This window comes from Vanellus vanellus, assembly GCF_965231255.1.
Source record: "Vanellus vanellus genome assembly, chromosome: 18".
In the NCBI taxonomy this organism is placed as follows: Eukaryota; Metazoa; Chordata; class Aves; order Charadriiformes; family Charadriidae; genus Vanellus; species Vanellus vanellus.
This window is the reverse complement of record NC_138923.1, coordinates 9,498,267-9,521,676: the sequence shown is the minus strand read 5'-3', so window position 1 is coordinate 9,521,676 and position 23,410 is coordinate 9,498,267. Positions and strand designations below refer to the sequence as shown.

The 23,410-nt window shown below is 50.4% G+C and overlaps 1 protein-coding gene across 1 annotated transcript in view; it reads right to left on the bottom strand.

The window, feature by feature from the left end:
- Nucleotides 1–23,410, bottom strand: part of COL5A1 (collagen type V alpha 1 chain) — a gene marked incomplete at its 5' end in the record, with an annotated part of 164,155 nt that overhangs the window by 19,119 nt on the left and 121,626 nt on the right. The window contains 24 exons of the mRNA XM_082492532.1: nucleotides 123–176; nucleotides 630–683; nucleotides 1,054–1,107; nucleotides 2,197–2,304; nucleotides 2,693–2,746; nucleotides 2,883–2,990; nucleotides 3,077–3,130; nucleotides 3,226–3,333; nucleotides 3,543–3,596; nucleotides 4,212–4,265; nucleotides 4,878–4,985; nucleotides 6,727–6,834; nucleotides 7,475–7,528; nucleotides 7,621–7,710; nucleotides 7,904–8,011; nucleotides 9,665–9,718; nucleotides 13,210–13,263; nucleotides 13,852–13,905; nucleotides 14,969–15,013; nucleotides 15,982–16,035; nucleotides 16,383–16,427; nucleotides 20,753–20,806; nucleotides 22,053–22,106; nucleotides 22,713–22,820. Coding sequence (XP_082348658.1) covers nucleotides 123–176; nucleotides 630–683; nucleotides 1,054–1,107; nucleotides 2,197–2,304; nucleotides 2,693–2,746; nucleotides 2,883–2,990; nucleotides 3,077–3,130; nucleotides 3,226–3,333; nucleotides 3,543–3,596; nucleotides 4,212–4,265; nucleotides 4,878–4,985; nucleotides 6,727–6,834; nucleotides 7,475–7,528; nucleotides 7,621–7,710; nucleotides 7,904–8,011; nucleotides 9,665–9,718; nucleotides 13,210–13,263; nucleotides 13,852–13,905; nucleotides 14,969–15,013; nucleotides 15,982–16,035; nucleotides 16,383–16,427; nucleotides 20,753–20,806; nucleotides 22,053–22,106; nucleotides 22,713–22,820 — 1,692 coding nt within the window. The remainder of the gene's footprint in view (nucleotides 1–122; nucleotides 177–629; nucleotides 684–1,053; nucleotides 1,108–2,196; nucleotides 2,305–2,692; nucleotides 2,747–2,882; nucleotides 2,991–3,076; nucleotides 3,131–3,225; nucleotides 3,334–3,542; nucleotides 3,597–4,211; nucleotides 4,266–4,877; nucleotides 4,986–6,726; nucleotides 6,835–7,474; nucleotides 7,529–7,620; nucleotides 7,711–7,903; nucleotides 8,012–9,664; nucleotides 9,719–13,209; nucleotides 13,264–13,851; nucleotides 13,906–14,968; nucleotides 15,014–15,981; nucleotides 16,036–16,382; nucleotides 16,428–20,752; nucleotides 20,807–22,052; nucleotides 22,107–22,712; nucleotides 22,821–23,410) is intronic.

Below are 23,410 nucleotides of genomic sequence, written 5' to 3'. Positions count from 1 at the left end.
TTTTAATTATTATTTATTTTACACACTGCTGCCTTGCATTTACTGTAGTCCTAGTAATAACATTCGTTTCAAAAAGGCAATACAAGTAGACTTGGAAAAATACTCCTAAACAATCAGCTTACCCTTTTTCCCGGAGGTCCGGAGGGGCCTGGCTCTCCCGTGGGACCAGGGGAACCCTAGATGGAGAGGGGAGAACAAGCCATAACTGCACCTCGAGGCATGGGAAGGAGGAGCAAACATGTAAAACTCGAGTTGAGATGTAGAGTTTGTGCTAAGCCGAGGCGTGGGTGGCCAGTACAACTCCCGACACCTCCTCGGGGGTGCAGGTGGTATCTTGTTTTATCCCTTCCCACCATGCAACACCATAAGGCACGGCAAAGTTAAAATGAAAGACTTTGATTTTGTTTTTCCATAAGTTAAGTTTTGCTTTCAGGACGTATCGCTGAGCAGCCTGGATGGATGGCAGCAGCCAGGCTGACACAGACAGAGGGACAGGCGCCAGGGGAGCAGCGCGGCAGAAGCTGGCGGGAATTAGGTGCTGCGTATGTCCTGTGTCAAAAGTCCTTGGACTCGCACATGGAAACCGTGGGCACTCATGGGGAACGCATCTCATCTACACAGTTACTCACAGTCTGTCCAGGTTCGCCATCATCACCTTTGTCACCCGGGGGACCATCTTGACCCTAAAAAGGAAGACGAAAGAAAGAAGCAGGTGTATTTAGGGCAGGATTAGAGTTGAGCAGTGTTAGCAGCAGCAGGTGTGGTTCAGCTGGTCTTCATGTCACCAAGCACCACCCCTTCCCATCTCCCGTTGAGAACGCTAGCAACGGCAAACGTGCCGTGTCAAATACTGTGGGGAGAGCAGCATTCGGATAGCTACTGCCCCAAAGCTTGTAGCATGGTCAGACAGTCTTACGGTGGGACTTCCTACTCTTTCCCAAGTAAAGGAAGAGTCCATGCCAGAGGAGCTGCTGGTGAACGAACAGCACACAGCCCTATTTTACAAAACCAAGAGGAGGGGCCTAACTGCCCTTCTGTGAGACAAACACTTACAGCTGGACCAGGTTCTCCAGGAGGACCAGGATCACCGGGGAAACCAACTGGACCCTGCAAAGAAAGAAGAAGGATATCTCCAAGTCAGAGAATATTGCAGCTGGAGAATTGCAGAGTACTAGTGCTTGCTACCCCAGTGCCAACACAGCTCCCCCCGTGGAGCAAACCCCAATTCTCTACCCTCAGACACAATCCCAGATCACATCCCATCTTTGCATCTTCAGTAATTTCATCCTGTCACAGCCACCAGCTCAGCTCTGCATCCAGACTACGCAAAGCTCCAGTGTCAATGCGGGGACTTTCATCTACTTTTTCCTAAATACATTGGACAAGTGACAGCAAAATCCTCGCACCTTTGGGGAATGGGCAGATTAGAAGATTTTGCTTTTGCTTACTACATGATGTATAACGCTTTTCACATGAAGATCCTCTCAAAGCATTTAATGACTAAACCACTTCACATTCTTCTCCGTACAGTGTCTATTGTAAACTTCAAATGATCCCACGACCAGCGTTCAGATAATCGGCTCCAACCAATAACGCGATATCCCAAAACCCATCTGTTAAGAGAGATGACTAACTCCCCTGCCTCCTCTGCTGTTTCATGCCATCTTTGCTTATCGCATAATAAATTTCTTCAGCCAGCAAGCATCAAAGAAGCCGGCAAGATAAATACTGTACCATTGTCATCTGGTATAAATCAGTATAGCTCTATTGGCTTCAATAGAACTACAGCAATTAGCATCAGCAGGGATCTGACCCTAGAGGTACAACTCCCAGATTCACATAAATCCCCACGCTATTTCAGAAGCTTCGCTCTGGTGCAGAGGAGATTGGCAATGCATAAGCTCAAGTGCAAAGTAAACGTACTGCAGACCTTCTCCATAGGGGTGAGATTTCTGATAGCCTGCAAAAGGGACTAATAATTCAAGTATTGCTGGAAGATATGGTACAACTGGGTCTTTTCCTCATTAGCACCCTAAAGGAAGGGGACTAATATCACATATCATCAGAGGAGCAATTCTCTGGCTGGTAAACTACTATTTCAATTTTCCACAAAAATCACCGGAAAACATCTTTTCATGCAGAACTCTCTGCCGGGCAAGACAAGGAAGCCCTGCTTGGACAGGAGGGGGTACTTACAGGGCTGCCTTTGGGACCGTCATCGCCTGGTGGACCTTTGGGGCCAGGGGGGCCAGCAGCACCAGAGGGACCCGCTTCGCCCTTTTCACCTCTTTCACCTTTAGGACCCTGCCAAGGAAAAAAGGGTGTTTCTACTATCCAGAAAAGCAACTTACCAATCTCTAATTATCCTTTAATCAGTTCTGAGAAAGAAGCTCTATTTGTCTCTCAAAATACGAAGACATGATTTAGCAGTCCCTTCCCACAAGGATTAAATGGTGTTCATGTCGTTCAGTGGTGGGTAGCCCGTATTCGGTGACTAAACGTTATACTATAAATACCCAGTAACATGGCGATGTGTCACCCGATACCCAAACCAAGGACACGGCTGGTTCAGTCCCGGCAGCCCCGTCCACATCCGCGCCTCTCTGTCACCCCTTGAACCAGCTCCTCAGGGGACACCGCTGAAGAAAAGCTCTTCTCCATCAGAGCGAGAGCCACCCCATAGCATACTTACCGGGAGGCCAACCTCGCCAGGAAGACCAGGCTCCCCAGATTCACCAGGCTCACCCTGTGGAGGGGAAAAGAGGATGAGCACACTTATAAGTCTTCAAGGTGCTGAGTTTTCTGCTGACGTAGCAAAGCCCCCACATGAGTGTTGTAACAAACTCCTGTAGGCTTCAGTCAGGTTTGTCTGGATGTTTTACCTTCTCTCCTACTGCACCGGGATTTCCTATTCCACCGGGAGGACCCTGTGGACCATCTGCTCCTGGTGGTCCAGATGGACCTCTGGGTCCAGGTGGGCCTGGCGGGCCCTGAGAGAAAGGGGAGACAAATTTAAGACATGATTCTTGGAGCAATGTCTGTCAGCGATGAAAAAAGACTTATGAAAGCATCTTACCATCTGTCCGACGTCGCCTGTTTCTCCCTTCTCCCCAGGTGGTCCAGGCAAGCCCTGTGGAGGTGGAGGGGATGAGTTTTAGCTGTGAACATCTCAGGTGGAGCCCCAGCTCTCATTACCCTAAGCGTTCCCTCTATGCTGCAAATTACCTGCAAGCCCACCGGGCCGGGGGGACCAGGGAAACCTCGGGGTCCTTCATCACCTTTCTGACCAAAGAGGCCTTGCTGCCCTCTGGGACCTGGCTCTCCGTCGGCACCCTACAAGGACAGAGTCTAACACAGCTTGGCAAAGCCACAAGGCAGATGCAAAGCTCCATCCCCACCACCTCCTGCCGCAGCCAGCGGCGATGCCCTGCTCACGCCGTGGGCAGCAGCAGTGCCGGGCAGAGACCGCCAGTCCCCGCCGTGCTTCCCAGGAGATTTTATGGGAGGAAAGGGGACTTCTGCTAACAGGGCAGAATACTCACAGCTGGGCCGGGCTGACCGATTGGACCCTGCGGGCCGGTAGGACCTGGTGGACCCTGTCATGAAACAGAAGTGCAACGTCACCATTAGGAGCACAGAGTGAAAAACTCCCCTGGAAAAGGTGATGCCCTTCAACGCAGCCTCCATTAAATGTACATTGATTCCCAAAACAGAGAGGGAGGAGAGGGTCAAGTCTCTCCGGACACACCAGCAGCCCTCAGCCCTGGTGCCAATGGCACAGCAAACGTCTAAATGCATTTTTGCTCCAGCGAAGCAATATCACACCGCTCAGTTCTATCTAGATACTTATGTGGCATTTATCTTCCTCAGGCCCTGAGCAGCACACAAAGGGCGCTTTGGCGTGCTGCAAGCATCTCGAGCAGGAACTACAGCCCAACACCCAACTTTAATGGCAAGGGCTGCTAATGTTTCACAGATATTTACACGGAACACGGGTGACATGGAAACATCTCAGTGTGTTCCCGGGAGCTGGAGGCTCACGCCTCAGGCACTCGCTCTTTTTTACACCACGTGGGTATTTGATGAAGCAAAGAAAGACGAAGCAATCATAGAAAGAAATTAAAATGATATTGTTTTCTGTTTCCAGCAAGTCACACAACATAGCCACGCTCCTCCAGGGAAGCAGCTACCACGATGTCCACCCCGCTCACCTGCTCGCCTTTGTCGCCCTTGCTGCCCTTCTGGCCAGGCTCCCCGATCTCGCCCTGCCGGGTACAAAGGGACACAGTTAGTTCACTTGGTGATCGCTTCCGTACCTCAACGTGCAAGCAACAGTGCCGTAGGTCTGCAACCTCATCGCAAAGATGCCAACTAACCACAGAAATACCCCAGAATGTTCTGAAAAAGGCCAGAGATTTGGCCACTCCAGGTGTAACCAACCCCTTTTACGTCCTACAACTTTCCTTAGCTGCCAGGCGATGCGAGAAGCATCATTTTGCAGACCTTGTTAGCAGCGATGAGTGATTCATCCCAGCTAATGTTTTCTAAGAATCCTCCAGTCCAGAGGGGCTTAATGAGAGAGTGGGGCAAGGTAATTAATTTGGAAAGGCCAGGCACCCGCAGGCAGGCCATCTGCTACAGGCTTTGGGGGAGGCGAACTGGATTTCGGCGAGCGGTGGGGCTGGCAGAGCACTCGCAGCTGCTGCCGCCCCGATGGGCCGCTGCTGATCCCGTGGGATTGCAAGCGCCATAAAACATCCCTGCGTTACGACCAGCAGCACATCCAACCCCACGTGGTGGAAGCAGCGTGGTGGCAATGGGGCACATCACCCGGTTCCCTCCCAGAGTGACCCTGCGCAGGGGGGAGCCGCTCCCACCTTGTCTCCATCCTCTCCGGGGGGGCCGACGGGACCTGCTGGACCTGGCAGTCCCACCGGGCCCTGGATGCCGTCCCGGCCAGCCGGTCCTTGAGGACCCTTCTCGCCCTGGAAGCGGAATAAGCGGGCAGGTCACACAGAGCTCTCCCCCACCCTCCAACCCATTACAACCCATTAACATTTTATTCAGCTGCTAATAACCGCTGACTGCACGGGCATGCATAGTGAAACCAGTTTCCAGCTGATATTTCACCAGGCTTTCCGGGCTCGCTGTCTGGAACACGACAAAATTTCTATCTCGGGAGATAAAGAAAGAACACACAAACCTAAATGGTGAACACCCAGATCGCAGCTGCAATTTCACTGCTATAGCAATATAATCGGATTTAATCTGAACCCTCTGCCATCTCTCTCTGGATGACAAACAAGACCCCAACCGATTTTTATTCCCACAAGCCAGTTTGTATTGATTCTGGTCCGGGCTGCCCCGGCACGCAGTGCCTGCGCCCTCCCTGCCTCATCCCCTACTCATGGGGCTTTCTCGGGGGGCCCCGAGCTCCCACCTCAGCTTCTGGACAAAGGAAAACACCTGAAGCGAAGAAAGCACTTTCTGCTGGCCTCCTGCTTAAACATCTACTCGTATTTCTCAGACCTGGAGCCTTCAATCAAATTTGTTTGTTTATAGGAACTGAACAGCGAGTATTTTTCCGTTTCCTCATACGTAATTTAATTGCATGTGAATCCTGGGTGCTCTCTTCTGAATAATTAGATGCCACATAAATTGCCTATTCATCTCTTCACTGATACACCATATAGGTACTTAGCAGGACAGATGTTCATAAAGCTGATTCACCAGGAAATTCTTGCCTCTGGACTAGCTGCGGGAGTTTCTAATAAGGCAGCACATGCAGAATACAGGGGCTGATAAACACTTTCGATAACAACAATCAATCACCATAAGTGTCCTCACGTAGCCCGAAACCCCCGACGCCAGCCTTCGCTGGCTTTGCTGGGTCTGAAGCTGAGCTGGAGTTTGAGGCAGGCAACCCCAAAGGCTCTGCAAAGCCATTGGGGCACAGATTAGAGGCTCAGCCTTCCTCCTGGGGACTGTCACGGTGCTGCGCTCTCCAGGGACAGAAATAGTCATCCCAGCCCACTCCCTCCTGCCCGCACGTGACATTTCACGCGCGTGCCTGGGGAGCAAAAGACGTGCGAGTTTGCGCGGGCTGGCTGGTGAAGGCTCAGGAGAGGGACCATATGGCAGGACTCAGCCGCGCTCTGCTCCCGCGCCTGCCGAGAGCGGCTCTTTCCACGGGCGCCAGCGGGATGCCTGGGAACGCTGATGCTGCGGCAGCCCGCAGCAGCCTGCGGAGCGGAGCCAAAACCTCCGCAGCACCTTCAGGTGCTGTTCCTTGGCCGGCGCAGGGTGAGGGTAAGGATTTATTTGGGCTCGGTGGAAAATGCTGCTGCCACCGCATCCTTGTCAGCAGTGATGGGGTTGACTCACTTCTCTGGCCAGAGGCCTGTCCTGTGGCTGTTTGTCGCTAGGAGGTCACAGAGGCTGTCATTTCACCTGCTTGGTCCTCATCCCTTCTCATGGCCTGGAGACACTTCAGTCCCTGGGATCACATCCACTTTTGATACCATGGGTGTCACAAATGGGGCAGTTGAGCCGCTAATATTCAGCGGTTTGATGCACCTGAGATAATTCTTTTCCAATTGAATTCCTTCTTTTATTTTTTTTTTAAATCTTTTATACATCTACCCCAGGGAATGTCTCCATGCTCAGATTCCTGCTGTACACATTTCTATTTGACCCACAGCTGTTAATCTTTATACTGGTACTTACTGGGGCTCCCTTTTCACCTGCGGGTCCCGGAGGTCCCTGGGGTCCAGGTCGCCCTGGCAAGCCTATGGGGCCGGCTGACCCCGCAGGACCGCGCTCGCCAGGAGAGCCCTGTTGGGAGAAGAAGGAAAGAAGCATTAACTGGAGTATCAAGCTTCATCTCAAGACAGAAAAAAGAAATCCAGCAGTAGGGTGCTGTAAATGCATCGTCAGTTATTGAACACATTTGATGGGGTGACTGCCATGTGATGACTTGGTACCATCAGCCTAAGGGTTCCGGCAGATCTTTTTATTAATTAAAATCCCTGGAAGGGCTGGTTTCTCCTCTGGATGGTGCAGGGAGCTCAGTTCCTGGGGGCACGTTATCAGCTTGGAACAAGAGCGTGAGCCACGTCATGGCCAATGCGGCAGGGAGGGGCGGATGATGAATATTTTCCTCCAGGAGGGCTGCACCGAGCACGAATCTCAAGTGGGAACAACTTTCAGAGGGAAAGCAGGTGACTTAGAAGCAAAATTCTTGGTGTCCCGAATCATTCCAGTTCTCTCAGCTTGTCACGTATGTTCACAGCTGACACCACAAAATGACTGAGCTATTACACGCGTGTCTTGTAAAATAAAGCAATATCCAGCAAGTTGTTAGTTAGTGCAGAGGAAATAACGGATAAAGCACTGAGCTGCGACTAACCCTCCGTTTTGGCTTGCCAAGCTTGTAAATGCGTTAGGTGGTGCCTGTAAGGGCAAGGATACTCACTGCTGGACCTGGGGGGCCTGGGGGACCTTCGTTGCCTTTCAGCCCCGGGGCACCCTGGAGGGAGGAAAACAAAGTCATTTTGGGAGGTGGGTGCCACATCGCCTGAGCATCCTTCCCACGGGAAGGACCGGGCAGCCTCTACTCACAATGGGGCCAGGGAGACCTCTCTCTCCGGGGAAGCCTCGCAAGCCGGGGGGACCGTCCTTCCCTGGGAGGCCGGCGGGACCAGGGTCCCCCTGCAACGACAGTGACAAACTGCTGAGGATCTGCAGACTCCATAGGGACCCATCGCCTCCCCCTGGGCTCAAGTCGTGACGAGACACTGCGAAACATCATGTCTCTTCTGAATCATCCCTCTCCATCTCTGGGAGAGATGCAGGCGTCCCGGCTTGCAAGGAGCGGGGGTTCAGTCAGGCTGCTGGCCCCTACCTTGGTCCCTTCTTTTCCAGTGAGGCCAGGAAGACCTTGTTCACCCGGAGGACCTGGAGGGCCTGGATGTCCCCGCTCACCCATCGGCCCAGTCTCACCAGTCGGACCCTGAAGAAACAGAGGTTGGAGAGAAGGTGGTGGGTATCAGCAGAGTGCACAATGGAGGAGGAGGTGCGGGGTATCGATTTGCTCCTTTAGGTTGCAATGGGGTGGAAGATGCTCTTTCCCTTAGCTGTCCCCTGCAGTGCCACCAGGAATCCCTGCAGAGATGCCTCCTTTGGCATCTAAAGGGACCTTGTTTTGGAAGTGGGCAATATTGCACTCGACAGACTAGAGGCATTGGGAACCTCTGGAATGAAAGTGTTCACATAAATGAGATATTATTACTACAATTATTATGCTTAGGGTTTTTTTTTTATTATTAAATTGAAAACTTCCTAAGTACTCTACAGCCATGCTGATTCTTCCTTATATGGGGCATAAATAATGGATTAGGCTTGTACTGCACGGCAATTACTGACTGCCTCTGTGCCGTACGCGGGCACTAACGGTGACAAGTGTAGCACAAGGCCCGGTGCAGAAGGTTCCCAAGTGGCCCATTTCGGAGGAGGACAAAAGCCACATGCACAAGACTATAATGTCCCTGCACGCTGGTGTCCACCGGGATGGTGGTTGTAATTCATGTCACGCTGCAGGGTGCCACTTAGTGTAAGTAGAACGATAACATTGCGATCGCTCAGCAACCACAGATCACACTAACTACGCGCAGCAGAGCCAAATGAAATTGCCACAGAACCTAATTTGCACTTGAGAAGACAGCCACAGTCAGGGAATTGCCCCTAATCAGGGAATTTACAAATCGGGGACTTTACGCTATCATTAAAGAGGACAAATTAATCACTTCCTCCAGTTCAGGAAAGAAGACTCAACCCAAAGCCAGACCTGCTCAGTCCGGGACTCTGCCTACAAAACTGACCCCCGAGCCCTGCGTGCCCCTACTGCAGAATTTCCAGATTGCACAGAGCTCGTGGTAACTAAAAGAAAAATAGCCCAACTCTGACAGGATCTAGCAGCGCTTTGTATTCAAGAGGGATGCATTTCTTCATGACAACATGTAAGAGAAGAGCCCTCTGGCATCACGCTTACACTGCCCCGAACGCCCCAGGAGCTCTACAGCCCTTTGAGATCATGTTTAACCAACAAACCAACAAACCAATTGGCAAGGCACGACTCAGGACTAATGATCCGCCCGAGATTTTTGGCTATTTACTACTCAGGTTGTGTGTAGCTGGTCTCTCTCTCACCCTCCACCACTTTTACACCAAGGCAGCTCTGTTAAGTTCATGGGAGCCACCTTATTTCCAGCAGCCTTCAGGCACGCTGCCTAAATGCCATCCTAACGCCTCAACGAGGTGGGCTGGGACCTATTGGGGTATTTCCAGGCCCGGCTGGACGGGGCTCTGAGCAACCCGGGCTGGTGGGAGGTGTCCCTGCCCAAATGCAGGGGGTTGGAACTGGATGACCTTCAAGGTCCCTTCCAACTCTAACCATTCTATGACTTCACACCCCGGCCAGGAATTTCAAAGCCATCAAGCTTGCTTTGACATGACTTTGCCTTCCCTGAGAGAGGAGCCTCTGTGCTGTACAGCCTGTGGTCCCAGCAGCTCCAGCTGAGCCGTCCGAGCTGCGAGAGCCCGCTGCGCCCAACCGGTGAAGATGAGCTGCAGAGGGCTGGTGCAAGCATGAGCATTTCTGTCTTACCTGAGGGCCTACGACACCGGGAGGTCCTGGAGGGCCAGTCTTGCCTTGGAAACCCTGTTAGAGAAAGGGAAAAGAGAGAGAGATGACACTTCGGCCAAGGAGTGCTCCAGCGAGGGTCACGGGCTGCCACCTGACTGCTCCTCCTCCGGTGAAACTACTGACCAGGAACGGGTGGACACCCAAAGACAAAAGAAACCACGACAAAAATCAAACAGAAAGTGGAAAATGTGTATTTGTACATTTATACAGGGATGAAACAGAGGAAGAAAAGGGAATTCTCAAAGCTCAGCTCTGCTGTTTTGATGGAGCTATTTGTGGCTCGGCTGAAGGACTGGACATATATATATAAAAACTTGCTACGCTCATAAATCCTATAGAGGAAATGGCTATTAAAAAGTCAGAATGTGGCAGTTTCTTCATGCTGCGCAATTCTTAATAACCGTGTCCCTTCTCCTGCTCCCCGTTCTGGTTTAGGCTCAGCTCTGGTTCAGGCTTAGCTCCCAGGAGCTCGGGCTGGTGACCGTCTTCCGCTTTTGGCACCGGCAGTGCCGATCTCCAGCCCCACTGCAGCCCACAGCCCACCAGCCTTGGGGGCTGAGCGAAGCTTTATTTCCTTCATCAACGTCTGTTGAAAGAAATCACAAATGTGTTTCTCTCCAAGTGCTGCTGAGTAGCGAAGTCTCCATGACAGCTCCTTATAATGACATTTTGAAGAGTGACAATAACGAACTATCACCACCGCAATTGTTTAGCTCTCCTAAGCCACTCTTTAAAAAGCACATTAATTATCATCCTTACTATAGCATGCTGACAAGCTTGAGAAATGTCATTTAGGGCATACAGGCTATTTTCTTATTGCCATAAAAGAGGATCAGATAAATCCCAAGTCAACGGTAACGTGTCATGCTAAAAAAACTACTCAGTGCTATTCTAGCTGTCTGCAGACCACAGAAAACATCCTGTTGTTGATGGGGAAATGGCAAAACAGCTTTGTGAAGTGAACATACAATTTAAACTCTTATCGTAGAAAAATATTTCAGCCGATTCAATGCAGCGCTTTTCTTATTAATCTGAAGAAAGGGGTTTCCTTTTATCCCATCTGAGCCTTGGGCACAGAGCTTTTAGCGTTTTTCTTCTTTTTTTAGATCCAATCTTTTTAAATTTAATATGGCCCAATATTTCAGTATCTTTCAGCGTGCCTATTTGCTACAAAATGAAAAGTAAAATAAAGGGGACTATTAGACACACAGATTTCAAGTCTAGGTTTTCTTGCGTGGAGGTACAGAGTGAGCTAGCAAGGCTACTGAGGTGCAAATAGTACTTAATTCACTTTAATGTTTCTCTCCTCGCTTTCTGGGCCCGTGTAAGGAAAAGGGGGATGGAAAAGGGGACTTCTGCTACCTGGGTCTGCACATCTGCCTGCATCCCAAGAGGTTGCAAGGGAAAGAGATTTTGCAAGCTTGTTGCTGGCACAGATTAACAGATTTTTGGTTTTCTGGAAGTGTTTGCCTGTGATAGGCAAGTTACTGCTGCAATGAGTTAAGAAAGTTCAGACCCCAAATAATTGAAAGCCCCTTCTCCGTTCAGATTCCTGCAGACTTGGAGTTTGATGCCTTATTCCTGTCTCAACAATTGATAACAGCAGATGCAAGCGAAGTTTTTACTGCCTCTTCTAATTTGAATGCAGCTGTCCTGGATGTCACAGATAACTCAGGGAAGGAAGATGAAATGTCACAGTCAGGCTCTGGCAGGTGAAAACTCTTCTCTTCACCTTTAAGTTAATCCTGACCCGAGGACTGTGTGTTCAAAAATACCACAACCGTTGCCTTAAAGTCAGTCTTATGGAGTGTAAATGAATACCCGGTGTTGCGCTGAGCAGTATTTGCATTGCTTTGCTTAGCAAATGCCAGGCACGTTAATTAAACTGTTGGGTGATAAGTTGAGGACAAAAAATGCATAATGTGCAAAGCCTTTCTAATGCTCAGTTGCTAGGAAAGGCAGTGGAGAAAAATGCAAAGCTGAGTAGAGGAAATCGGTGGTTTGTTGGTTTTTTTTTTCCTGTACAATAAACACAGAACAAAGAGTCTATCTGCTAACATGCAGCATGCAGCGCTGGGGAGAGGGACAAACCAACAACAGCGAATGAGCTGGATTGGAAACAGCTGAGGAACAAGAATAAACATCCCCCAAAATGCCACACAGAAGAATACTAATTACTGCATGCAGAGGAATACGTGGCAGAAGGGTCATTTTTACTTTGGGTAACCTTCAAGCAAAAAAAAAAAAAAAAAAAAAAAAAAAAAAGTGCAGAGAACAGACCACCAGAGACGCACGACAGCCAGGGTACCATACCTTCCACATGCCTCATCGTTCTCCTTTGGTGAGAAACAATGATTACATCTGCGCAACAAAACCTTTTAAAATGGACAAAGCAGTATGCGTACGACACAGTGAGGTACCTAAACAGCCAGGAGCCGCCCCGGGGCTGCAGCGAGGAATTATTGCTGGAGGGGCCTTAAGCAAAACTTGCGCGTAGCTTTGGCTAAAAGGCAGCGTCAGCAGAGATGCTCTTCTCACTCGGGTGACATGAGCGTCCTGCAGTAACCGGTGCGGACAGAAAAACTAGAGCAAAACCATCGCACCACTCATCTTGGCCAGGAATTGCCTTCCTCTCAAAACAACCACTGCCAAAACCGGGCTGTAACTCTTACTCCCTCTGTAACTCTACGCAACAGCTCTTGGCGTTGGCCACGTGGTGCATCAAGAAGTGAAAAGCGTTTATTTCTCCCCATTGCAGGTTCCAGAGAAAATAAAACCGCCCCTGACCTAACGCAGCTGGGTGCGGAAAGCCGAGCTTGTGAAGGATGGAGCCCTCTTGCATGAAAAATTTCTGCTCTCACAGCCCTAGAGTTATGCCTCTGGAATAGAGAGACGTGAAAGCTGTGCCTCTCCGAAGGACAGAGCGGGAAAGAAAGCACAGGTTACCCGTAACGCTCCAAAGAGCGGAGGCACAGCCTTCCCCCTCGGGAGGCCAAAGGGACCTTTGGTGAGTCCTTGAGGTACAGAGCCCATCCGCAGGGGTGGAAATCACCCCCCGGCTGCTTCTCCACCTCCCAAAAGCAAGCGCCACACCAAGTGCCGGTGCTGACCCAGGCTCAGCCCCAGCCAACAACCTCCCACCTCGCGAGGAGCTGCCTCCGCAGCACCCGTCCTGGCAGAAACCCAACTGCCATCATCAGCATCGCTACATCTCTCCATTCTTATTTTCTCCGTGCACGATGCACATGTTGACCTCTACAATCTACTAAAGGGACAGAGAGAGGAGTTGGTGCACAACCTTCACGTAAATCATCATTAGACCGACCCGTCCTGCTCAGAAGAGGGTTGCTTCCCGTAGACCATCCCGTGCAGCGGGAGAGACACAGACCTCCCGGGAAACCAAATGCGTGGCCACATCTCCCCAGCTGCACAGAAGGGTTTAGAAAAACCAACCGGCAAGACGAGGCTCGGGACTAATGATCTGCTCGAGATTTTTGGCTACTTACGGTTTCTCCTCTCTGTCCGGGGTGACCAGGCAATCCATCCTTCCCAGGAGGACCCTACAGCAGAAAACCAGGGTGAGAAGGAACACGACCAAGTGCTCAGAAGTAAAACTAATACGGACTGAATCAAACCTGCTTCCCTTCTTGCATTAGCTCCCACCCATTTTGCAGTGGGACAGGGGTGCTCAGAACCCTAAAAAGATACGTCCCTTTCCCATACATCTCCCAAAGGAAAGATTTATCTTACAGGTCCAGAGCGGGAGCGAGCCGTCCACCACAGGGAAGGAAATCACTCCAAAAAGGTTTCTGAGATCCCCCACCAGTGTGTAATAATTGCAGAGACAGAAGTTTTACTCGGTTGTGCTGTCCTCCCAGTGTACAGAGGGAAAATAGAGAACAGAGCAACCATGAAAGATCCTAGCGATATCGAGTCATTAGGAAACGAACATTTATAATGAGCCGCAATTTACTTGGCTATTTAAAATCTGAAACCGTGGGGTTATTATCATGATGGCTCGGTAATGCCTTTTATTGGGTACGTCACCGCTTGTCAGAGAAGCGGCTAAGACTGAGCTGGCACAGGCAATCGCAGCTGGGGAGGAAAGACTTTCTGTATTTCTTTGCGTGCTCCAGAGAGTTACTTACAGGGGGGCCTTTTGGTCCAGGAAATCCAGTCGGTCCTTGAGGCCCTGGTGGTCCCTGGGATGCAAAACAAGCCAGAGAACGTAGCTAAGGAACCTGTAACGCTTCACTATGAAACACCGGCTCTGCGTGAACAGCAGATGAGCACAAAGCTATGGAAAGCCAGCCCCTTCCACCCCAAAGAAATGCCGCATAGCGTGAGATGCAACTGCGTGGGGCCATCTCTCAAAAAAAGGGGGTGGAGAGATAAGAACGACCAGGCATGTTTAACCGGGCGGCCTGTCCAGCTGCGAAAAGCACCGCAAACATGAAGAGGGCCATCAACTGCTTTGTGCCTTTCCCTCCTGCTATGAAAAATAGGTCTTTTCCCACCCCAGCTCAGCTGAGAGCACCCGGGAGCTACCGGCTCACGCGGGAATGAAAGAGAAGAGAGCTGGTGGCTCTGGGGCTGCTGCCGCGGGCAGCTGATGCTCTTCAGAGCGCTGCTTCCCTGCAGCGGCGTCAGCGGCAGCTCCCCCCTCGCCCCCGCGGTCACAACCAGCAGATACAAAGAGGGGACCAATTGCAGACATTTCCTCCCGGGGCAGTTTTGTCGAAAATTTACAAAGAAAACCAAACCCGGGGAAAAAAAACAGAAATTGAGGCAAAAAATCATGAAAGTCCCATCGTTTCAGTATTTTCCACCTAGTGCGCTGTAATCTGGGGAAAGCAGCGCGAGGTCCTAGCGGACCGCCTCCGCCAGGCTGGCTGTCCGGACAAAACCCACGGGTGACTTTTCCCTTCTCCCGTTGGGGTGATGCTTACACAGGTCCCAAGGTCCCATTCGAGCCTTCCTTGGAGAGCTCAGAAAGGACCTAAGGGCTGTGGGTGACTTGCGAGACCTCTCTCCGCACCTCGGACTTCTAAGCAGACTTTTTCCTTTTTGCTGCCCGAGGTACGCCGAGCTGCACCCTGGCTCCAGCGAGCCGCCCACCCCTCTCTGCTTGACCGGGTACTTGGTGGGATGCTCACTGCAACAAACCCCTCGGCAGCGTCTCAGCCCCACCAACCCACCTCGTCTGCCGGGTGGAACCAAGGGGCTCGCATCGAGCCCTGCTGTAGCCCCACCGTTTCGCCTTACCCTTTCGCCAGGAGGACCGGGGGGGCCATCACCACCAGAGTTGCCCTTTTATGAATAAACAAAACGACACACCATTAATAATACATATATTACCATTGCAGCTGCTGCGCGCAAAGACTTCAAATGGCACCAAAGCGCCCACGGTGACACCCCACCCCACCGGCTCCCGCGGCCCCTCTCGATTCATCATTCTGTATCAGGAGCAGCATCCAGCGACAAACAAGCAGCTGCTCGTTCCCCCCACATGGCTTAATAAAAATACAGGAAAGATAACGTCAGCGAGCTCAGGATATTTCCACCAGATAACGGCCTCCCTCTGAGAGATAAATGCCGCCGCAAAGACGAGGTATTTATCAAAAATTCATGCCGACACAAAGCCGAGACATTTATTTTTAAAGCCGGCAGCGCGGTGGTGACAATGTCTCGCTACAAAAGCTTCGCTTCCATCGTGCCCGGCGATTGATGGTCACTTAATCGGTCTCTGCAGCAGGTTCTGGAGCTGAGTGTGCCTCCAGATTGGCTGGCAGGAAAATACCCATTCTTCCCAGTGACCAGTCGTGGGCGAACAGGGCGCACGCAAAGTGGCTCGGCACGGTGCAAGGTTCTGGAGCTCGGCAGCAATACCTGCCCCTTCACCCATGGCACCCGCTCTAAGGTGGTACAAATGCCACTTAAACACCAAAAAATAGGGCTTAGGGGAAGCGGCAGTGGGTTGTAGGGTTGTGCTGGTCCCCGATGCGCGGGTGCTCTCTCCTCTTGTGGTTGCCATGGGCTTTAATTCATACATGCAGTTGATGTCCTGCTGAAACGTGGGCCAACACATTTTTAGGACCTGAGCATGTACTTTACGGCTGAGTTAGGAGCCATTTGGCTGAGTACCGAAGCTCAGGAGGGCTCAGCTTTCAAAATACAACAGAGAAAGGAGAGAAGGGAAATGAAGGGCAATGAGCCAAACGGTCTCTTACACCAACACTTTTTGGGACACAATTCCATTAAGCTCACCAAAACCTTACCTTTGGGCCAGGTTTCCCAGTGCTTCCCCTAGGGCCTCTTTCCCCACGTGGACCCTTAAAAAGACACAAAAGATGACATTTTAGCCCTTCTTGCTACCCACAGCACTACAACGTGATCAGGCAAAGCACCCAAGCGCCTGAGCTGCACGGGGTCAGCAAGTCATCCCACCAGCAGCAAGGGGACGACAGGAGCCCTCAGCAATGCCACCGGAGGTGTGACCTTGTTCTGACCTCAAACCACGTTGACCGGTGAGCCCCAGCCCCAAATCGCTGTCCCCCCTCTACTTAACTTTACCTGCTGAAGGCCCGATCCTACCCAGTGAGGACACAAATCGGATCACCCTTTCCCCTGCCCTTAACAAGCTTTCCAACTGCACAAGAATGAAGAAACGGATCGTTACCGTTGGACCGCGCTGCCCCCTTGGACCTGGTTTGCCGGGTGTCCCCTGGAACGGAAAAAGAAACGAAGAGGAGTTAGTGGCCAGCGGGGCAGGCTGGGCTCGCAGCGGATGAACCCGCAACGGAGCCCATCGCGCACAAACCACCCCCAAAACCTGCCGGGTTCTCACCTGCAACGAAAAGGACAACAGCAAGTTTATTTTTTGGTTCCTGATTCTTTTACTTATTTTCATTTCTAATGCTTAGACAGGCCTGGATGGTAATTCTAACGCCCAGACAACATCTCCCATCTGAGGGAAGGAATCTCCTAAGAAAAAGTGTCCCGAATCCTTTAAAACACCACAAAGACTTTCAAAGATGAGGCCACCCGCTCAGACCAGACAGCCTCCTAAAAAACCATCCAAGGCACCAGAGCCAGCAGAAAGCTCTTCAACTCGGCCACCCCAAAAGCTACAACCCCTGTTCCTGCTGATGGTCGCCGGTCCCTTCACCCAGGTCCCGAGGTGGGGACGGGCTGGTCCTCGCGCCGGCCGGCAGCCGGGCTCGTCCCGCCGCGCGCACGTGTTGCAAGACCCGTATTGTTAAATATATTTAAGGAACGACAGCAGCAGAGCAGAGCTCCTTCTCTGAGCGGTTATTTTACGCCACACAAGTCAATTAAGCTGCCCCACATATTTACAAACCTTTCTTCATCTCTGTGAACTTTGTGCTAAACAAGTAATTTAAGACCCGGTTTTGCAGCAGCGACAAAGCAGCGGGTTTATGAGATCTGACAGACGCACTCAGCTTCCTCTAATGGGGCACTGTGATTAATTCTGACGGAAAAAAGACAGAGACGGCTGGGTCCTAAATCTGACATTACGTTAAGCTCCATTACCCCGCGCCTAAAAGAAAACTAATGGCCTTGAGCGCGCTCCCTGAAAACACTATTTTGGCTCGTGTCAAGTTACCAAAATTCCCCGTAGGTTTACCTTTCTACCTTTGGACCCGCAGCCCACTATTGTTCCCAATCACCTGTTAGAGGAAGGAAGAGAAAGACTTGCTTTCTATGTAAAGCACGCTAAAAATATCACTTGCCATTTTCTGCCCCAAATCCATCATCTCACAATCTTGCCTCCTCGTATTTGGCGCTCATTAACCAGGCGAACATAAAACAGGAGCTGGAAAACTTTACAATCAACTTCCTTCAAGCTACTAAAATTAGTCCTGCTGAATCCTCCTTGTTCCGCGGCTCCATTTAATAAACCCTGCTGGCACACCTTTTTTTAATTAATTACAAAAATCATTTTAAAGTACTCCAGCTGGTTTTCTTTTAGCTACGGGAGGCTAAATTCAGAGCAGGTGGAGAGGACCGTGTGCCACCTCCCTGCAGGTAGCCCCACACGCTCCTCTCCTTCTTTTCAATTCTATTTTTAAGCAAAATTTTCCCTTGCTTATTGCTATCATTAATCATGCATACAGCACTGTGTACCGTTGCGAAGAATTTATACAGCACTGTAAATGTACACAGACCTATATTTTTCAAATAGGCATACCGAGGGAAAGGCATCTAAATTCAGATTATTTTCTCGGCACCCAAATAAATGGTCTGGATTTCGGTACCTCCACACCCCCCCAGGCTCTGTCAGACCGGGTGAGCGGGGAGATCTATTACCCCGTGCTAATGGCAGAGGCCTATTAGCTCTAAAAATAAGACCACTTATTCACGTCTAACTATTGATTTTATGAGCAGGTTTTGAAAACCTCCAAGCAAGCTCAGCCGAGCTCGCCTCCGGCTGTGGGCAGCTGGGGGAGAACGGGCACCGCGACGAGCAGCCGCTCGCCAAAACTATTGTGATATTTCACAGCTCACACTTCTCCAAAAACACCAAACATACTTCTTTTTTTTTTTTTTTTTTTTTTTCCCCCATTTTTAAGTTTGCCAGCCCTTTCCGGCGGCTGAACAGCCAGAAGCAGCTGTGGTTTCAGGGTCGGGGAGCTTTAGCGCTGCGAGCTCTGCCAGCACCAAAATTCAGCTGCCCGCGCTGGCAGCATCGCCTGGTGCTGCTCCTCTGCCTTTGCTTTTCACCTTTCTTATCTTATTTAAGGACTCGGGAAGACTACTCGTGTTGCTGAAATAATGAGCTGGAAAGCTGATTTCAATTCCTAGATGATGACGACCGTAAAAGAAACGTGTGATTCATATTATTTCAGACACATAAACAACCGCGTTGAATAGCATAATGGTAATACCTTGTAAAAAGAAAAGACAAACAAATGATTTTTGGTTGTTTTAGCTGCAAATTGGGTTACTCCACAATGCGCCAGGGGAACAAATCTTGGAAACCCTCTTTCTTGTCTACATGTGGACACGGTCATAAAAATAGCAAATTTAGTGGTCTTAGGAGAAACAGAGCAGGATTTATCAAGCCCAACTCAACGAGGCTTAAATTAAGTTGATGGTCTCCCATTTGGTTTGTGCGGTGCGATCCCAGCTCAGTCTATCGTTCTGTATATAATTACTTTTCACTTATTTCAAATGGGATACTTGGGAGTAAAAAAAAAGAAGGGTAACCAAAACAGTTACTGAAAATCAGTATTTTTGTTACCCTTAAAATGTTTTCAAGCTGGGCTCCTTATAGTACAGGTGAGATTCGCCCATGAAAATCATCTCTCTCTCTACCCCTCTCTCTCACATGCAAACACACCAGTAAAACAAGCACGTGCTGCTGGACTGGGTGTGGAACGGCATAAATAGTCAAACCACACATTGGAGAAGAAAAAAAAAAAATGAAATTACCATAAAACAAAAACGCAAAACCCCCTTTGCAATTCCTAAACGGAAGAAACGCGTGGCATGCCAGGGGGTGTAACTAAGCGTCCTCACTCCCTCCTCCTAAGGGCATGAAGCTCATTTAGAATAAAAATGAGCAAACTGCCGATTTTTTTGCCTTTTCTTCTCTTATTATTGCTCGGTCCTGAAGTTGGGCACCTTCCCAGCACACCTGCTCCGTCCTCAATCCTTTTCAAGCTGGGCACTGCCAAAACTCAACCAATTCAACCCTCAGGGGGGGTTTTCCCATCTCACAAACGCCCGGCTCCCAGTACCTGCTCCGCTCCCTGTCAGGTTTCCCATCCCGGCGGTTTGGCTCTCCATCCCACCAGAATAAAATTAGCAGATGGAGCAAGAGGGATGCGGGTGCTCGGGGACGCAAAGCAGCACGTCTCCGCCCCGCTGCCGTGCCCGTGTCCTGTTTTACACCACCCGAAAATCCAGCCCGAGGGTTTTATAGCTGTATAGTCGATAAGGCGGGTGGTAATTACAGGGCTACGGTGAATTCAAGGCTGTCATGGCAGCTGCCTTGTTCATGGCCTCCCTCCTCCCGCCCGGCCGGCGCGGAGGGAGGGGAGAGGATGCCGCATTTGTAGTTCAGAATGAAATGAAAATTACTCAGTGGGGGGGGAAAAAAAAAAAAAAAGAAAAAAAAAAGGAGGGGGATGTAAACCAAATTTCAGTGGCCTGATATTAATGCAGTGCAAAGTGATTTATATTTTCTGGGCTCCTCTCAAACATGTCTGTTAGAAGTCATTTGTATTTAAATGAGAGTAAAAAGGAAACTAATTCCACTCGCTCTCCTCACTCCCCCCCCTTTTTTTCCCTGTGACCAGAGCTGGTGCAGAAAATGACTTGATGTTTGTACTCTGAATCCCCTAATTCAAGCTTGTCTTCCATGAAATAACAGAAATCACCCGTGTATGTAGACAACCCCTACTCCGGAGCAAAGTCTGTGGAGGTGGGTGAGAGGCAGAGACAAGTCTGGAGGACGGAGCCCCCGCAGTTTAAGGGTGGTTATGAATTTAGAATAGCTCCGCTTATTAAAAGGAGGAACTTGTTAGAGTGTTTTCCTCTACGCATTCTGAATCTCAAGTTAGGCTAAAGATGGTTCTCGCTGCTTCTGAACAGATTCACCCATCTCTAATAATTACTGTTAATTAAAAAGCTCTTCGCGCCCTGAGCAAAGTCTGACAGCGCGGGAAGGATTCAGGTTCAGAGAAATCTCTTAAAATATCTTGAGGGAAAAATTTCTGGTGTTTAATTGGAAAGCTGCTGTCTGCAGAGCTGAGTGTGCTCTAACCGGCATCCTCCTCTCCCGACAGCCCGAGGCGGGAGCCCCTCGCCGGTCCCGCGGTCCCTGCGCTGGGGACCTGGTCCCGGGCTGCGGGCAGGTGGGATGACCCTTCTCGGAGCAATCCCTTCCTGCGAAAGCATCCGGAGCAGCAGCCCGGTGGCAGGCGGAGCGTTCCCCACGTCCTGCCCCGGGAGCTTTCTTTGGAGAGGAGGGGGAAAAAAAAACCCAAAATCAGCAAAACAGCTTGATAAAGCGGCTCTTACCCGTGTGCCCTTCTCTCCGTTGGCTCCTGGAAATCCTGGGAAGCCGATTGAGCCCTTGAGGAGAGAGCAAAGAGAGAGAAAGAGCGGTTCAAGACACCGAAAGGGGCAGCTCTGTCCATCCCCACCGGCGCCCGCTGGCCTGGAATAACCCCCAGCGAGCGCCCGCTGACGGCGGTTTTTTTCTTTAACCTCCCTTTAATATAAATAAAACAGAAGACAGACCCCAAATGACCTCAGAAACTAAATTTCATCCAAAAATAACAAAAAAAAAAGGCCCATGCCTCGTTAGAAGTCACTGGGAAGGCCCAAGCCCGCGGTCGTAGCGGGCGCCTGGGGAACAAACAGGCTTTGGGGTCCCGCTCCTAAGTCACTATATCTTGTACGTGAAAATTTAACTCCTGGCTCGTTCCTTTCTGATGTGAGTGCCTGGAGAATAGCTGCTGCTGCTTTTAAAATATGAATTAGTTGAAGAAATGCAAAAAAAAAAAAAACAACCCACCCTCTCCCAGTTATAAAATGCAAATTAAAAAAAAAAACATCAACGCCACAACCAGGAAACAATCTCTTGCAGATAATTATGTCTCTAGTGTTAAACAAGCCTGTTTTTTTTTTTTTCAAGCACCGAACATGAATAATAAAATATGATTCTTAAAAAAAAAATGTTAACAAAAACCTAAGTTCCCAAAGCCTCCAGGACACGTAAAAAACGGGCTGCAGCCTTAGTCTATGTAGAGGAATTCACAGTTTTAATTTAAAAAGAGCATTTGAAAATGGCCCAAAAGAAGGTGGGCGTGTAGATAAGACACAAAGGATGTTTGCAAACCTGCAAACGGCAGTTTTGTTTTAATTTCAGGGAGACCCTGATTCTCTAGCTATTCTTCTTAATTAATTAGTTAACACAAGCGCGGATCTCTGTAGATATAAAACGTAACACAAGGAGAAGGACTATTATGCTTATTACTAGCGTGAAAGCTCACTCTGAGCCTTCGCGTCCGTCCCCAGCGCAGTCCCGCGCGCCCTCGCGGGCTGCAGCCCCCGTCCCACCGCACCTCTCCCACCGCTCTGCCGGAGCCTGAAGCGATGCAGAACTGATTTCCCCCACCTAAGAGCTGAGAGCTATTTTTGCCCGTCTATAAATTTGTCCTGCATGGGCGGGAAGGAGGGAAATGCTGCCGTTCCACCTCATCCCGTTCGCGGGGACCGAGCCCTCTGCACAGCACCGCCACCGGAGCCCGGCCGGCGCCCGCCGGGGTCCCCAGCACACCCCGCACCCCTCGAGGACTCAACCCCACCGAGTTACCTTTGGGCCCTGCCTGCCCGGGTAGCCGGGCAGTCCCGGCACTCCGAGTTTTCCCTGAAAGACAAATAAAAATATGTTAGCGTAGGCAAGAGAGACCTTGCGAGCAGCTTCAGGTTTGCGCCAGCAGAAAGGGGAGATGCCAAGCGCAGAGCGGTCAAGAGCAAAGCAGACATGACGCGGGTGGAATAAAGGTGTCAGGGCACTGCCATCACCCTCTGCCCTCCCCGGGGGAAGCTCAGTGGGTTTGTGAACACTGTAAATGTGTCAGGGACCTAGCGGGGAATGGGTATATTGCTATTGTTCTTTTTTTTTCAACTGGATGCACCCAGAAATTAGACTGGAGTCCATGGTACTTTCAATTTCTCCATTTTTTTTCCTCTGGTCTTTTTTTCGAGACATTGTATCCAAGCAGATAACCCCAAAGAGACCAACATCTCAATGTGCTTAAGTCATGCTGCTGTAGTAAAAACCCCTCCCCTGGGTCTTCTCTGGTCTTTGTGTTGAACAACGCGGGCCAGCCTTCTCACAAAGCTCCTGCAGTTCCTCCTCATCCCTCTGCCCTGAAACTGCCCCCCCACGCTGGGCGCCCACCTGAGACACCCAAAGAAAAGCCGTTTTTTCTGTTTAACCTCCCTGAGCCATTCCATCCTTGAGACTCACCTTCTCTCCAGCAGGACCAAGAGGACCGGGATCTCCATTGGGGCCAGAACGACCTTTGGGACCTTCAGGGCCATCCTCACCTCGGGGACCAGGAGGTCCAATCTCCCCCTGTTAATCACAAGACAAGCGTTGGTGAGGCAGGCAGGTCCCAGACCCTGTCTTTGCCAACAGCAATACCCTCACGGCTGCAACCAGATACTCCACGGAGCTGCTAATACAACCCTTGGAGAGGGCTGGTCTTCACCAGGAGGTTCAGACGAGACTGTCATTGAGTAAATTGCAGAGCATCGTTAGAGCACCAAGCTTTCAATCACACAGCCTGGCCATTATTTCCCACAACAGCCGTCTTTTCCTGGGGCCCAATTATCCCATCTACATGCAGTGCCTCTCCACCGAAACAGCCTCCATTAGCTCCGGTTGCAACGCACCCTTTTCCCCACCTCCCGGTTCCCAATTCACAGTTGGATGTGCAAACAAGCCCTGGGAAGTGTTTAATTGAGGGTTCAACCGGGCAACTGGAGAAGAAAGACTGGGCTGAAGCTTTTGTGCTGAAAATCATTAGGAAATCTGAGAGCGGAGAGGACGGAGCTATTAACGTGAATTGTTGTGACACTGCACACAAAACAACAGTCGTCATTTTGTCACGCAGGGTAACAGGAGATGCTTCCATGCTGCGAACACAGGCAGCCTTCTTCTTG